This window comes from Myotis lucifugus, unplaced genomic scaffold (assembly GCF_000147115.1).
Source record: "Myotis lucifugus unplaced genomic scaffold, Myoluc2.0 scaffold_162, whole genome shotgun sequence".
In the NCBI taxonomy this organism is placed as follows: domain Eukaryota; kingdom Metazoa; phylum Chordata; class Mammalia; order Chiroptera; family Vespertilionidae; genus Myotis; species Myotis lucifugus.
Window position 1 is genome coordinate 492297 of NW_005871210.1, and position 17250 is coordinate 509546.

The 17250-nt window shown below is 39.3% G+C and overlaps 1 protein-coding gene across 3 annotated transcripts in view; it reads right to left on the bottom strand.

Moving 5' to 3' along the window:
- Positions 1 to 17250, bottom strand: part of CUNH10orf76 (chromosome unknown C10orf76 homolog) — a 143704-nt gene that overhangs the window by 18554 nt on the left and 107900 nt on the right. For all 3 annotated transcript variants that reach the window (XM_023759817.1, XM_006095871.3, XM_006095872.3), the window contains one exon: positions 9790 to 9868. In XM_023759817.1, the coding sequence (XP_023615585.1) occupies positions 9790 to 9868 (79 nt within the window). The remainder of the gene's footprint in view (positions 1 to 9789; positions 9869 to 17250) is intronic.

Consider the following 17250-nt stretch of genomic DNA (forward strand, 5'->3'; position numbering starts at 1 on the left):
CGGTTTGGCTCAGTGGATAGAGCGTCGGCTGCTGACTGAAGGGTCCCAGGTTCAATTCCTGTCAAGGGCATGTACCTTGGTTGCGGGCACATCCCCAGTAGGTGGTGTGCAGGAGGCAGCTGAATGATGTTTCTCTCTCATCGATGTTTCTAACTCTCTATCCTTCTCCCTTCCTCTCTGTGAAAAATCAATAAAATAAATTTTAAAAAAATTCAGTGTGTAGAAAAGTTGTATTTCTCATTAGTGACCTTCCTGATATGCTTAGATGGAATAGGAGACTCTTCTCTCACTTGTATTATAAAGTTATCATACTGTGCCAGGAGCCTCTACTTAGGCATTTCTGCCTAAACTGGCAGCAAACTCTCCAGGCCCCTGTGTTCAGTGCTTTTTTTCCTCAACTGAAAGGGTCCTTCCCAAACCAGGACCTTTCCCAACCTTCAGGAATGAGCCCTATTATCTTCACTCTTCCTGTTTCTCCATCCACTTTACTATCCCTGGCTAGCCTCTTCCTTCAGATTAACTGACAAGATCGAGGTTGTCAAACATGCCTCAATCTAGGGAAACTAAAGAAAAAAACAAACAAATGGGACTACATCAAACGATAAAGATTTTTGTACAATAGAGAAAACCATCAAAAAATGAAAGGACAACCCACTGAACGGGAGAACATACTTGCTGATACATCTGATAAGAGGTTAATATCCAAAATTTATAAAGAACTCATACAATTCAACACCAAAACATACAAATAACCCAATTAAAAAATGAGCAAAAGACCTGAATAGAGACTTCTCCAAAGAGGACATAGAGATGGCCAATAGAAATATGAAAAGATGCTCAATGTCACTAATCATCAGAGAAATGCAAATTAAAACGACAATGAGATAAATCTACAAACAAAGGTGTTGGTGAGGATGTGGAGAAAAGGGAACCCTCGTGCACTGTTAGTGGAAATGCAGGTTGGTGCAGCCACTGTGGAAAGCAGTATGGACTTACCTCAAAAATTAAAAATGGAACTGCCTTGCCCTGGCTCAGCTGGTTGAGCTTTGTCCCAAACACCAAAAAGGTTGCAGATTTGATTCCTGGTCAGAGCACATACCTAGGTTGTGAGTTTGGGGAGCATATGGAAGGCAACTGACTGATGTTTTTCTCTCTCTCTCCTCTCCTCTCTGTCTAATAATCAATAAACATATTCTTGGGTGAGGATTTAAAAAAATTATCCCTCTGCCCTAACCGGTTTGGCTCAGTGGATAGAGCGTTGGCCTGCGGCCTCAAGGGTCCCAGGTTCGATTCCGGTCAAGGGCATGTACCTTGGTTGCGGGCATATCTCCAGTAGGGGGTGTGCAGGAGGCAGCTGATCGATGTTTCTCTCTCATTGATGTTTCTAACTCTCTATCCCTCTCCCTTCCTCTCTGTAAAAAAAAACCAATAAAATATATTAAAAAAAATTATCCCTCTGCGTGACTCTGTGTCTTTCCTGCTTTAGTGAATCCAGTAAACAAACAATTCACATCAAACTTTTTTTTTCTATCAAACAGGTCAAGTGAAATGCCAGAAATCCAAAACAAAGTCAACGGGAAGGTATAGTCAGACAGCCAAAGCTTTGTGTCACATGCTCACATTCAGTAGGAGTTACCACCACAACCATCACTCAGGGTTATAGAGAGGCAGTGTAAAAATGTACACTGTTGTAGCAAAACAGGATACCAAGTACAGGAAATGGAATTATGGCTACTGTGGGAGTCTGAAATCTCAGCTCTCCAGCATATGTCTCTGCCAAGGCTGTCTTGAATAGCGGTTAAGACCCTGTTCTAGGCTGAGAAATCATCACAGGGGCTCTCAGAATGGGCTACTCAGAGGCCTCAATTGCCGGGGGGAGAACTTTATATAGGTGGCTCCCCTGGGGAAAGTGAAGCATACTCACCTCCTGCTAAGAAAGCCTTAACTCACAGCTTTATAGGCCCCTTCTCCCAGTCTTCCTCAGCCACCAGGGAGCTGGCCAATGCACATTTGGCCTGTGGAGTTGAGTGTTTAATTTTCAAGCATAGTTAGAGCCACTTGGCTTCACATCGGCAGCCATGGTGGAAGCATTCACACACAACGCTACAGAACAGCCCCCTTCCCACCACTCACCCCCTCATATTCTAGTTGTTAAACATTTACTAGCACACCAAGGGCCAACAACTCTGAAGCTGAAGTATTAGGCTCCATTTTCCTCATAAGCCATGAAGCTCTTAGGATATTTCTCCAAGATCTTTCTGGGCTTTCTCCTAGATGTTCCCAAGTAATGGGTGCCACCCAGGGCCCCTAACAACGTTTGCCCCACAAATTAGGGCTCTTCTTATCTCATTCCTCTCTGGGAAGATAAAGCTGGGTTTCATTAGGATTTGTAAACACAGCAGGTACAGTGGCTCTTAGGACTAGGAGAAAATAAAAAAGGTTTAGAAAGACAACTAATAGATGGAAACAATACTTAGCTTCCAATGCAACCTTCACTCATTCAGCTCAGAAGCATTTTTTGTCTATTTCCCTAATTTACTTTAACATACTCCCCAAAATGAATGATACTCTGCTTTGTCATAATACTTTTGAAGATACCTTTTGTAATGTACAACATTATACAGGCCTCCTCTGAATCTAATATTCAAAGCTCTAGTGAAAGTGGAGACTTAAAGAGATAATGGGAGGTGAAACTCCATAAAATTCCTAATATAGAAAACTTAGGAATCTGGGTACAGTATCCTATGGTCCTTGACATATGGGGTACCTGCAGACTACCTTCTGATCATCCCAGAAAATTCCTAAGTATGTATGTAGAGAAATTTTTAGCAGGCCACTTGGTTGAAAGGAACACCAGCTTCAAGATAGATTTAACTACTCTTAGAAACAGAAAGTAGAACGGTGGTTGCCAAAGGTGAGAGATGGGGAGTAGGGGGAGTTGTTCAATGAATAGAGTTGCAGTTTTGTGAGATGGAAAGGTTCTAGACAGCCCTAGCTGGTTTGGCTCAGTGGACAGAGCATTGGTCTGTGGACTGAGGGGTCCCAGGTTCAATTCCGGTCAAGGGCACATGCCCAGGTTGTGGGCTTGATCCCAGTAGGGGGCGTGCAGGAGGCAGAAGATCAATGATTCTCTCTCATCATTGATGTTTCTCTCTCTCTCTCCCATCCCCTTCCTCTCTGAAATCAACATATATATTTTTAAAAAGTTCTAGACAGAAACTGCACAACAATGTGCTTATATTAACACTACTATACTGTACACTTAAAAATAGTTAATATGGTAAATTTTATGTGATTTTTAATAAAAACTAAAACAAAAAAGAGATAGGCTTGCCCATTAGGTCTTATCACATGCCTAGCATTGAGGCTGGCTCATACTAGGCCCTTGATGAATGCCTGTAAATTGAATGAAAGGCAGTGCAATTAGGACAGGGATGAGAGTCAGTGCATTAGGGCTTATAGAAGCTGTGATACTTTAAATGACTGAATTGTATTCCTAAATCACCCAGCCTCTGGGTACCCTGGAACCTAAGGGTAAGACTTACAGAAACTCTCAGACTCTTCGTTCTTTCTGTCCTTTTTAGGTCCCTGACTTTGAGTACATTTTATAATCTATGCCTCTCTATTTATCCAATACCTATTCCTCTTCTTTCAAGACCCAACTCAAATCTTCTCTCCTCTATATGGCCTTTCCTGACCACCACAACTTGCAGAGATATTTCTCTAACCTGAACTCACAGATCTTACTACTAGGACCGGTCTGCTACTGACAATAAGTTGCCTTAAGCCATCTCTTGCACTTATTCCATCCTTTGAGAACAAAGGCCCTTTATCATACTTCAGTATTCCTCAAATGCCTAGCATAATCTGAAGCACACAACAGATACTAAAAGCTAAAATACTGAGCCTGAATGAAGGTTGAAAAAAGCAAGAGTAGGCCAATCATTTACTTGCTTTCCAATGGGATATTTCAAAGGAATAAAATTGGTCATGAATGTGACTGAAAGCTTAAGGATTCAGATACTCAGAGAAGGCTTTGACTTGAATCTTAAATTGCCACTAAGTACTCTAGATATTCAGGGCTCTAGAGAATCTTCTGTAAAGTTCTGCTATGAAGCCTTCTCTTGCCCATAAGTAAATTAGAAGTGATATAAATCAATATGTTATACCATTTGTAAATCAAAACAAATAGTGAATAGCCTAAAAGGAGCTTAAGATCCTCACTGGGCATTTTCAAAGATCTAAGGGCTTTTGGGGCAAGGAATGTATGAGATAGTATTCAAGGCAGCCTGAGTGTCAAAGACTGGTTGAGAATTTTAAGAAAGATGGACCCTCTTCAAGAAAAAAAAAAAAGACATACAAATAATTTTAAACACAATTTCACAGTGTACAATAATTCTCTAAAGCCTATTTTTGGACCTTAGGTTAAGAATCTGTGAAGATTTCATCACAGACCTCTTAAGTGTGGACTCATTTCTAATATGGTCTAGCTAATAATAATAAAATACTTTTCCTAATTTGAAAAATAAGAATAAAGGAGAGGGAGGAGTATATAAGAATTTAGGGTAGGCCAGGTAGGGGGGAGAACCCCTTGAAGAGCTCTTTTATTTCAACATAGTTCTATAAAGGGAGCATTGCAACATCTGCTGGAGGCTAAGACCAACAAGTAGTTAATATGTAAATGCGAGAAGTCCCTCAGAAGGCTGATGGACTTTGATATTCAGCAAGGGCTGAGAATCAGCATTGTATTACCCTGCTGCTGGCTGATAATCCTTTATTGTTTACCAAACATTACCATTGATGTCTGTTTGCTTTGCTAAAGGGAAAATGTATATTCTAGTAAATAAAAAGCTTTCAGTTCGGAGATTCAGAGAGCCTCTCCACTAGAGAGTAGGTCTCCTTCTGGCTCCCACAATAATTTCTAAATTTATATTTCTTATCTAGTGTATCCGTTTGTGTACAGCCCCTTCTCCAGATCCTGAATCCTTGCTGCAAAAGGTTGAGGCATCATCAAAACCGCAGGCCTACGCTCCATCCACTGAGCCAAACCGGTTTCGGCAAGAGTTTCTCTTAAATACTTTCCATCTACATTTATTTAGTACAGAAAAAGGGTCACATTTATGAAACACAGGTTGGTGACTCAGCTATCCTCCTAGGAGAATGAAAATCAGGGTGTAGGCCACTAGTGGGAGGAGAAGCATATCAAATGATTCTCCAGCTAAGGACAGGTCCTTACCAACAAGCCATACTGGGGAGAGAAAGGAGCTAAATCTCAGCTGAGGATGGGCAAGGAGCCTGAAGGGCAATTTTTACAAGATGTACTAGAGATAAACAAGGCCAGTAGGAAACAAACTGGGAGTAGTTTCACAGTTCTTGGAAAAACAAGCTGCATCTTCTCCATAATCTTGATTCATAGAAATATGTGAAATACAAAATGGCCAAATACCCTTATCGAACACCATACAAATATTAACTTAAAATGGATCAAAGACTTAAATGTAAGAGCTAAAACTATGTAACTCTTATATGAAAACATAGGAGAAAAGCTTCATGACATTGGATTTGGCAATGATTTCTTAGATATGACATCAAAAGGGCAGGCAACACGTCAGCCAGTTTGGCTCAGTGGTTGGGCATCATCTATGAACCAGGAGTTCACGGTTTGATTCCCAGTCAGGGCACATGCTGGGGTTGCCGGTTTGTTCCTCAGTAGGAAGTATGCAGGAGGCAGCTGATCAATGATTCTCTATCATCATTGATGTTTCTCTCTTTCTCTTTCTCTCTCTCTCTCTCCCTCTCTCTCTCTCTCTCACCCTTTTGCTCTGAAATCAATTTAAAAAATTAAAAAAGGACAGGCAACAAAAGAATAGAGAAGTAGGATGCATAAAAATTAAAGTTTTGTGCATCAAGGGACACTGTCAACATAGTAAAAAGGCAACTCACAGAATGGGAGAAAATATTTGCAAATCACATATCTGAAGAGGAATTAATATCCAGAATATAGAAAGAACTCCTAGAACTCAATAACAAAAAACCCAAACAACCCAATTAAAAAATGGGCAAAAGGCTTGAATAGACATTGTCCAAAGAAGATAGGCAAATGACCAATAAGCACATGAAAAGACACTCAATTTTAATAATGATTAGGGAAATGCAAATCAAAACCACAATGAGATACCACTTCACATCCATTAGGATGGCTAGACATATATAAAAACAAACAAACAACAGAAAGCAAGTGTTGACGAGAATGTAGAGAAATAGGGTGTAAAATGGTACAACCACTATGGAAAATAGTACGGTGGTTTCTCAAAAACTTAAGCAGAATTACCATTTGATCCAGCAATTTAAATTCTTGATATATATACAAAAGAACTGCAAGCAGGAACTCAAATAGCTATTTACACATCAATGTTCATAGCAACATTCTTTAAATACCCAAAAGGTGCAAACAATCTAAATGTCCACTGATGGGTAAATGAATAAACAAAATGTGCTCTCACGCTACACACACACACACACACACACACACACACTGCAATATTATTCAGTTTTGAAGAGGAATTAAATTCTGGCACATGCTTCAACATGGTTGAACCTTGAAGACATTATGCTAAGTGAAATAAGCCAGATACAAAAGGACAAATATTGCATGATTCCACTTATATGAGCCACCTAGAATAATCAAATACACAAATACAGAAAGTAAAACATAGTTACTAGGGGCTGGGGAGGGGGAGGAGAAATGGAGAGTTACTGTTTAATGGATATAGGATTTCAGGTCGGGAGATGAATAGTGGTGATGGTCCACAAAATGTGAAGTACTTAATGCCATTGAACTGTATACTAAAAATGGTTAAAATGGTAAATTTATGTATATTTTATCATGCATAAAAAAGGAGTTAAGATGAACAAGCTTCACAATCAACTTCAGACAAATATGACACCTGTGTATACAATATAAAAATGCATGCAGTTTATTACATTAGAAAATGGACAACCATTCAGTTATGCTGAGGGTATTAACTGATTAAAGAGTTTTGCCCTCTATGAAGCCAATAAGAATTAACAGAAAAATGTCATCTATCTTCTGGATAACTAAAAAACAACAACACACAAAAAAAGTGAGAGAATGGACTTTGTTTAATAAGCAATAATGGATTTACAAGCATCACTTTGCAATGCCTCAAACAGAGGCTGGAATGTGTCTGGGGGTTATCAAGCTCAAAAACTCACAAATCTGTCAGAAAAAAATGGCAGGCTGGGCAGGCAGATCTAACAAAGAGTCCTCTCTTGTCTGCTATCTTAATAGGTGCTATAGATTCCGGTTAACTCCTGTTTGTGGTCTTTAGGTTTTATTTTAGGAGTCCTTTAGAATCTATTTGGGGATTAAGTTCTTGATTTTTTCTTTCTACTTAGTTTGCTGCTAACAACTGCAGGTCCCTACTGCATCTCAAAGCCAGCTTTTTGGGAAGCTGTGAATACACTTAACATTTAAGTGATGTTAGCTTTAATGTTCATAAGTGAAGAGAGAGAAGTGCTCCAACACATGTTGGAGATTAACAAGGCAGTCAAATACTTTGAATCTGATAGTGCTGAGAATAAAATCAAGTGTACCCTAAACTGTCATGTAGTGCCCTTCAAAGTCAGTTAGGGAAGAGAAGCAACAACTATTTTGAGAGCAGTTTTGCAAAGGGTCCCAGAATAGTATCACCCTTCCCCCATTTCCCAAGTGAAAAGGATTGGTAAGAGAGGTAATGAGTGTACAAAAACTCCATGAGAATAAGAACACTTAAATCACTCACCACTGATCCTCATTACCCAGCACCATACATTGTATACAGCAGGCCTGTAATTATTTATTGACTAAATAAACCTTTGAGAGCTGTTATCCCTTCCCCGTTCTCAAACAGAACTATCTACTCTCCTCCATAGAAATTGCCTCATCTCTGGTTGTAGACTCTTTTTGAGAGGCACTTTCATCACTTCATTTAACTTTGAAAGAAGTTGGAGGAGGGTGAGGACATGTGCTTACTAATCATCCTTTTCCAGATTGCCTCATGCACCAGAATGGATTTTTATTATTGGTCTGTGGCTGTTACTGCTGTAGAAAGATTTCAGCCTGACCTTCCCAAGCTACTGGGGGATGAACACTGCACATGGCTGACGGAGAAAAAAAATCTTCCTTTAAAAAAAAAAAAAAAGCTTTTAGACTAACCAGAGCTCACTGTGGTAGGAAAGTCACCCTTTCTCTCACTGAACAAAATTCAAGATGTTGTATTCTTTTGTATAAAAATGGTATGTAGTAAAACCAATCTGAATTGGTCCATCAGGAAAAAGGTAGCATCTTGAAGTACCTTACAGACAGCAGTGGTATCAAAGAACAGGATTCAGGAATGCCCCACAGGCAGAATAGAAAAAAAAGAAAATGAAGCCATTTATAAAGGCAGTTTAAATAACAGGATGGATTCTCACTGGTGGCCTCATGAAAGAGAACAAATATGTCACAGGGAACAACTGATATACTAATAGAGTCCTATCCATCTGGCTGAGGAAAGAGCCACTGGTTGGAATACTGAGAAGCTTGTCTGTTGGGAAAAAGGCTTGCTGGGTGCCTCACTGGAATAGCTGAATCGCTTTTAGGAACGCTGGAACACATGGTCACACTGTAGCTGGCTAGTCCTGCTAGCAAGAGGTTCAAAGAAGGGTTACACTGGTGCACTGGCAAAAAAAAAGCAGAGCAGAGCATATGTGGGCTTTTAAAAATTGGCTTAGAGCCTATATACTGGTACCTGGACTCTCACCTCATGCATACCCTGGCCCTCCAACTTAAGAATAAAGTGAGAAGGAAGGGAGATTGTGTGAATAGGATGTTTCATTTTGTGCTTTTAAAAATAGGACTCGCCTGGACGGTATGGCTCAGTGGTTGGGTGTCAACATATAAAGCAGAAGATCACAGTTCAATTCTGGCCAGGGCATATGCCTGGGTTGTGGGTTCGATCCCCAGTGTGGGTCTTGCAAGTGGCATCTAATCAATTATTCTCTCTCATCATTGATGTTTCTGTCTCTCATTCCCTCTCCCTTCCCTTCTGAAATCAATAAAAATATATTTTTTAAAAAAAGAAAGGACTCAAGAGTCTCATTCTGAAACCAAGTTCAAGCCCCACCATGCGCTAAAGTTCCATCTCTACTTTTATATAATGCAGAGCCGAGGGCCGGCACTTTGGGAGATGGGGAAATCAGGCCAGACTCCAGGAAAACAAGCACACAATGCTATCTGAATCTCCAATCAGTCCATGCCATAGAAAAATCTACTCAGAAATAATTGTTCAAGCTATATAGAACTCAATTACTAAAGAAAACCTGCCCCAATGAAGGCTCACGTTTTAACAAGCCAAACAGCATCAAATTAAGCTGAACTCAGGGTTTTTCTAATTGGCAGTTTCATCCATTTCTAAGTTTTCATTTCTTATTTTCAAAAATCAAAATGACTCTCTGCCTAAAATAAAAAGAAAATAAATGCCTTATCACCCACTCTAAAATAAGAATTCTCCAAATTTTCACCTACAGATCTTATATATAATTTAACAAACCTCTCATATGGCACAAAAGCTGAAGCCATTACTATTTAAAGTACTATCAACAAATCACTTACTAATTCCTCTTAGCAGCCTAGCTCTTGCCACTCCCACTAGAAGCTCAGTCACGAATCCCTCTGCCATTAGAGAGAGGGCAACTACTTGATCCTAGCCACCAAGCAGGGTCACTCTGGGGAGAGTAGTAGCTTACCTGCTCCTCAGACAGTTGGGATATATGATTCACAGCAGCATAGGATTCAATTTTGGGGTTAAAGTGGTTGATGATGGCTCTGAAACAAAGAATTAACATTAATATAGCACCAGATGGAAAGAAGAAGAAATGAGTTAAAAACAAGTATTGCGTACTCTCTGGTTTAGAGTGCAAAAGCATGGGAATGATTGTCAGAGGGTAATTGTCTCCTTACTGAACATGAGATCATATGAGGGTGAACTGATAACTCTGAAGGGGGAAGGGTTTAATAATTTATTAGAGACAATAGAATTAAGCATCTCTGCTTTGCAAATGAACTAGAGAAAACCTCCCAACCAAGCAAAAAACAAAACCAAGCATCCTTCAGACAAGAAACAGGACCCAGTGGGCTGTCCACTAGGGGGCCCTGGTGTTTCAGTCAGGATGAAAAGTACTTGGCTCTGCTCTGAAGAGCTCCAAGGGGAGAACAGGGCACTCTGGACCTACATGTACGCTAAATGCAGCCTCTGAAGAAGCTGAGCTTTATCAAAGCCTAGAATCAATCTTCATACTTGTTAGTTAATATTTCAAATCAAAATTTTATTTCCAGCTATTGAAACCAAAATCTGAGTGTCACTCTCAAATACTCTCTCTTTTTTACTTCCTCACATTCAAGGTCACCAAGTCTTATCAAATCTACCTCTTAAAAAATCTCTGAAATCTGAAATAAATAAATTTCTCTGAAACCAATGCCTTGGTATAGGTCCTTATTTCTTGTCTGGTATAGCAGAAAAATCACAGGTTTTAGACAAATATTTGTGTGTATGACAGCGTAATAGAAATCAATGTTTTCTTTTCATATAACTTATTGATTGTAAAGAATTACAGAACCATTGAATCTAATACAGGTAAAAAAAAATATAAACCAGAGATCTTACAAAAACATGGTCTGGAATCCTTCTTTGACCACTTATGATTCTGAATGATTTTAGGGAAGCTATATCTCTCATTAGAAGGAAAAATGTGGGAATAATAATACCTATCTTAGCACTTAGCACAGTACCTAGGAATAGTACATTGTAGGCGTACAATAAATGTTTGTTGAAAGAGTGATTAAATCTTAGAGGATTCTTACAACATTTATATAATAAAGCAACATCAAACACCTAGCACAATGCCTGGCACACAGCTGGTGCTCAGTAAATATTCAATGAATGAAAAAATTAAATAAGACAGAAATGGGTCAGAGTCCTATGCTTTATGCTGCAGGGCATGAATGCTCATATTGTTTGGCGGAGGATATGACAAATTTGCCACTCTGGGAATTTATATTTGGAATGAAGATAAAATCAACCTCCAACCTGCCCTGTGACATTCTCATTCCAGAGCTTCAAATCTCAGCAGGTGATTAAGGTCTCCCACCAGACAAACTGAGGGACTGTTTAGGAACCTGAGAGATGTGGAACAGTCTAAATCCAGTTAGTAATCTCTAACTCAATACCCACGAAGGGCACTTGAGTATATGTCTCTGCTTTACTTTTCTTGCTGTTTTTTTAGGGTTGTTACTTGAAAAATCTGAGTACTAATCTGATCTACTGGAGATGCCAGGTGCAGGGCACTAGGCTTAGGAGATAAGAAAAATAACCTGACACTGACTGTTTTTCCTGCCAGCCTCTTTAGGAAGGAATTTGAGAGCGGGATTAGGAGCTTCATACTGTTGAAATAGAAATATGTTCTGAGATAGCAAAGAGATGACAAACACGGAAACCAGGCTAAGTCAGCCCAACTGAATGACACAGGCCTTGACTGAAATACTAAGCTTCTCCTTCTCTAGGAAGTTTGGAGGCTACCAGGGCTCATCTGGGTTGTGATTCCACACTGCCCCCACCTGGCAATGGCCCTAGACTGGGACTTAAGCCTGACTAGCTCTCAGTGGAAGAAAGATGAAGCACCAGATTTATGGATGAAAGAAGCATCTTTTTTTTTTTAAGGCTTTCCTTCCCACTGATATTATTTCCAAAAGGATTTACTGCCATCTCTTCTGAAGATTGTGTGGGCTAAGGAGTAGAAAGAAGAGGAAATTTGAGTAGGGAATAAATCATTAAACAGACCCATATGGAAAGATTAAGGCTTCCCTTTGATAAAGGTGGCAAGACAATCTAATAAGAAAACAATAGTTTTTTTTCAAGAAATGGTGCTGGGATATTGGATATCTATATGCAAAAAAAAATAAAGTTAGATCCCTACCTCACACCATATACACAATTAACTCAATGTGGATCACAGATCTAAATGTAAGATCTAAAAACTATAAAATTCTTAGAAGAACACATGAGAATAAATTTTTACAAACCTGGGTTAGGCAATGATTTCTTGGATAGGATACCAAAAGCACAAGTGACAAAGAAAAAGTAGGTCAAGTTAAAAAATGTTTGTGCTGCAAATGGTATCATCAAGGAAGTGAAAAGAAAACCCAGAGAATGGGAAACAATATTTGGGCATCATACAGCTGATAAAGAACCCCAATGAGATACCACTTGACACCTGCTAGGATGGCAATAATATAAAAGACAGTAACAAGTGTTGGTAAGGACATGGAGAACTCTCATACATTGCTGATGGGACTGTAAAATGGTAGAGCTACTTTGGAAAATGATTTGGTAGCTCCTCAAATGTTAATAAATAGAGTTACCATATGACTCAGAAATTCTACTCTTAGGTATATACCCAAAATAATGAAAACATTAAGGCTACAGAGAGCCATGGCCGGACAGGTCAGTTGGTTAGAGCACTGTCCAGATATACCAAGGCTGTGGGCTCGATTCCTGGTCAGGGCACATAAAAAAAATCAACAAATGAATGCATAAAAAAGTCAAACAACAAATCGATGTTTCTCTCTCTTGCTCAAATCAATTTTTTAAAAATATTATGTCTACACAAAAACCTGTACACAAATGTTCATAGTAGCATTATTTGTAATAGCCAAAAAGTAGAATAATCCAAATGTCCATGAATGGATAACTGAAGAATGGGTAAACTGAAGAAAGGATAAACAAAATGTGGTATGGCTACAATAGATTATTCAGCCATAAAAAAGGAATGAAGTACTGATAAATGCTACAACATGGATGGACCTTGACAATATTAAATGAAAGAGGCCAGACACAAAAGGCCACATATTGTATGATTCCATTTATAGAAAAGTCCAGAATAGGTAAATTATTATATATAGAGAAAGCATATTAGTGGTTGCCTGAGGCTAAAGGGAGGATTAGAGGAGTAATAAAGATTGACTGCTAGCCGAAACCGGTTTGGCTCAGTGGATAGAGCGTCGGCTTGCGGACTGGAAGGTCCCAGGTTCCATTCCGGTCAAGGGCATGTACCTGGGTTGTGGGCACATCCCCAGTAGGAGATGTGCAGGAGGCAGCTGATCGATGTTTCTCTCTCATCGATGTTTCTAACTCTCTATCTCTCTCCCTTCCTCTCTGTAAAAAATCAATAAAATATATTTTAAAAAATAAAAAATAAAAATAAAAAAAATAAAAAAAGATTGACTGCTAATGGGTATAGAGTAATTTGGGGGGGAGGGGAGATAAAATATTCTAAAATTAGATTGTGGCGATGGTTATACAATAAGTTGTACATGTTAAATGGGTGAATTATAACATATATGAATAAAGTTGTTTAAAAAAAAAAAAGACTAAGGCCTCTGCCTCCAGCAGTTCTTGAGAAAGCTGCTTTCTCCAGCAACCAATTCTGCTAGAATTTACAGATCCCGGAGTGTTTCACTTACCAAGATGACTTTCCTAGAGCCTGCATCTGTTAGCAATGCTGGTGGCAGGAGGAAAAGAAACTCATTGGGCCAGCGACTATTTTATAAATTACAGCAGATAGAGTTTAAGGATCTTCTGCACATGTCTGAGATTTTTTTGCCTTTGGATTCTTCTAGAATTTTTATGGTTTCCTGTCGTACATTTAAGTCCTTTATCCATTTTGAGTTTATTTTTGTGTATGGTGTAAGTTGGTGGTCTAGTTTCATTTTCTTGCATGTATCTGTCCAATTTTCCCAACACCATTTATTGAAGAGACTATCTTGACTCCACTGTATGTTCTTGCCTCCTTTGTCAAATATTAATTGAGCATATTGGTTCGGGCCCAGATTCGATTTTTAAAACTGAATGAATGAAAGTCTGAGAAGGTTTCTGTCCAGTCTCACCACTAACAAGGAGCTCCATGATCACCAGTTATTCTCTAAAAGTATGAAAATAGCAGTAAAAATGTTTTATCCCTATCCTGGGAGAAAAGGTGGCTCAGACAGGAACAGCTGTCCTCCAAAGAAGAAACAAAACTTGTCACTAAAGACAATAAAGGTTTCTCATCTTCAATCATACCAGGAGGCCAGAGAAAAGCTTTCTGGCATTTCCTATTAATCTAGTAGCTTCTGAAAGTAAGCCTAAATTTCTGTTTATTTGGGAGAGCAGTGGGGGAGTGTGTTACACTCTGGTATGTGACCTCCTAGTGCAGCTGAATTAATCCCAAAGGGGAAAGAGAAAAGAAACAGACAATGGCACAGTCAAGGGTATTTCAAAAGCCAGCTTCCATGAGGGATGACTCTGCACCCAAAGCACCTTTAAGGGCAAGAATCTGGGGCACCCTCCAAGCAACTGTCAATTTCTGAGTGCTGAAGACAGGGGTCACTTATACAAACTGAAGCAAAATGAAGTGGACAGATGGAACAGCAAGGCTGAGCTGGGTATTTCTTGGTCCATTTTTAACTTATTCTCTCTGACTCATGGCTCTGCAAAGCAGCTTTCTTTTCCCTAGTGCTGGATGGATGATGGCTGAGACACAAGTTAATGCCCAACTTACCCAAAAAAATGTGTGGAAATGTTACCTTAACAATGTAGGCAATGTAGCTTAAGAGAAAATGTGGACTCTTCCTCATATCCAATGTGAATCTAAAACAAATCTCCAAAGATGCAATTTCTCACAATACCAGCTATCTTCTACAGACAGGGGGAACATCTAAGGGTCTTTCATGAAACATTAAATAAATAATGTTTCATCCAGGAGCCCAGAACATGGTGATTGTTTCCTGACTGAGATAGCTGAAGGAAGCAGGCTGTCTCTGAAAGCTGCTATGTAAATCCTTCAGGAAGAAATGACAAAAAGAGACCTGGCAAAGTGGCTCAGTTAGTTGGAGCATCATCCTGTAACCAAAAGGTTGCAGGTTCAATTCCCAGTCAGGGTACATATAGAAGGCAACCGATCCATGTTTCTCTCTCCCTCCCCGCCCCCCCCCTCCCCCCCGCTTCTCTCTAAAATGAATAAACATATCTTCAGGTGAAAATTTTAAAAAAATATTACTTTTTAAAAAAGGAGAAAAACAGGCAAAGGTTGTTTACAGGAAAAGTTTTTATAGCTCTTATTCCAAGGGAGGAAACATAATTAGTATACTTAACTTGGTACATACTGGGAAGATTCTTCAATGTTTCACCCTAAAATTATTCCTATAAGGCTACCAGATTTACATTAAAGAGATTATGAGTAAATACCTAAATACTGATAAAAATAAATCTGGATCTCAAGCCTCAAACTCCTAAGAGCTATAATCCTGTATTTTTAAATACTTGCTAAACATGTACAACTAGATGTCATGCTTTTGTTTACATGGTCTTCTTCACATGAAATGCTTTTTCCCCCATCACTAAAAAGACTAAGTCTTATTTTCCCTTGAAGACCCGGTTAAAATACCATTGTTTCCCTGAACATGGTATACATATAGCAAGGCTTTAGTTTAGAGGCAGTAGATCTGAGTTAAAATCCTGCTTAGTCCACTTCTAGGCTGTGTCACTACAGGCAAGAGAAGAATCTCTCTGACTACCAGTTTTTTTGTCTAGTTCAGTGGTCGGCAAACTGCGGCTCGGCAAACCGCAGCTCGCGAGCCACACGCGGCTCTTTGGCCCCTTGAGTGTGGCTCTTCCACAAAATACCGGCTCTTCAACAAAATACCGACTTCTGTGCATGGGCCACAAAGTTTCAATCGCACTGTACGTGCGTGCCCGCACGTGGTATTTTGTGGAAGAGCCACACACTCAAGGGGTCAAAGAGCCGCATGTGGCTCGCGAGCCGCGGTTTGCCAACCATGGGTCTAGTTGGATTTCCTTTCCAAAGCTTTTCCTCTGTTTTCCTATATTTATACCATCTAACATGAGCTAAAGGGAACTTCCCTCCAACCCACACGCAGCTTCCCTTTTCCTAGACCCAAAAGAGCAGCCCAGTGTGATATACTACAGAGTATGTTCTCAGATATCTGGAGCTAAAGACAAGAAAACCATCATATTCATAATTGCTTCTACCTGGGAAACCTTCAAACATACAGCTAAAAGATTGGCTTTGGAAAAGGGGTGAAGGTATGATTAACTGGTATGTAACAGTGTTTAAAATGGTTTATCTGAGGTTGAGTTACTTAATTTCAAACTAACATTTCTTTTCATCTTCAGAACTGCCTCATATACTCCCATTTCATGCAGTAATAAGCTTTCTTCTTCATGGAGTCAATGAATCTTCAGCCCATCCAATTCAACAACAATAACAAAAAAAGCAATTTCCCTTGACGCCTGTTAACAGCAGTGCATTACAAGCCTCAGAGATTCTGCTAATTAACATTAAACAAAATAAAACCTCAAATAAGAATTACCTTCTAACCTTTTCACTTTGAAACTATCTACTCAAAACTTCAGTGACTGACCTGTTAAGGTTATTCCTCTAACTTATTCCCTATGTACCACGTCTTAACCCTTTCATGCCAAGTAACCCCTTCCTTATACGGCAGTTCCTGTGGCCATTCTTTTTAGGACCAGAGACACAAAAATAGAACCTTACTATAGAAGCCATTTTGACAACCATCAGGAAGAATGAGCTACTGGCCAGTATATCTAGTTGCTTGCTTTACCCAATGATCCAACTATGTAAACTGGCCCAATCACTAAAGAGAACTTGATTTATTTGTGTACACAAACTTATTGGTCGAAAGGAGAACAGAGAATGTATATCATTGACTGCAACATAGTAACTCTCATATTTTAACCTGGAGAATGAATGATATGAATCAGCATTCCTCTTGATTTCTAGGTGAGAAATACATATGTCACACCAGGTAAGTTATTTACCTATTGGGTGACATTTTCATCCAGGCACTGCACTGGACAAATGAAGGCTTAAAATTCATTAAGTGAAGCAAAACAGGAAAGAGTTAATGTATGTGAAATGTACATGCACACAGCCTGAGGGGCAGTTGCCTCATTTTCTGGAGCTGTGTGCATGATTATACATTTTGGCAGTTGGAGCTTTCTACTTTGATGCATGACTTTGTCCAATGCAGGTTTCCACCTCATCACCTGCTGGAAATTGGGCAATTGGTTATAGCTACTTTGCTTGAAAAATGAGCTAATTTCTAGTTACAGTGGCCCCAAACCATAG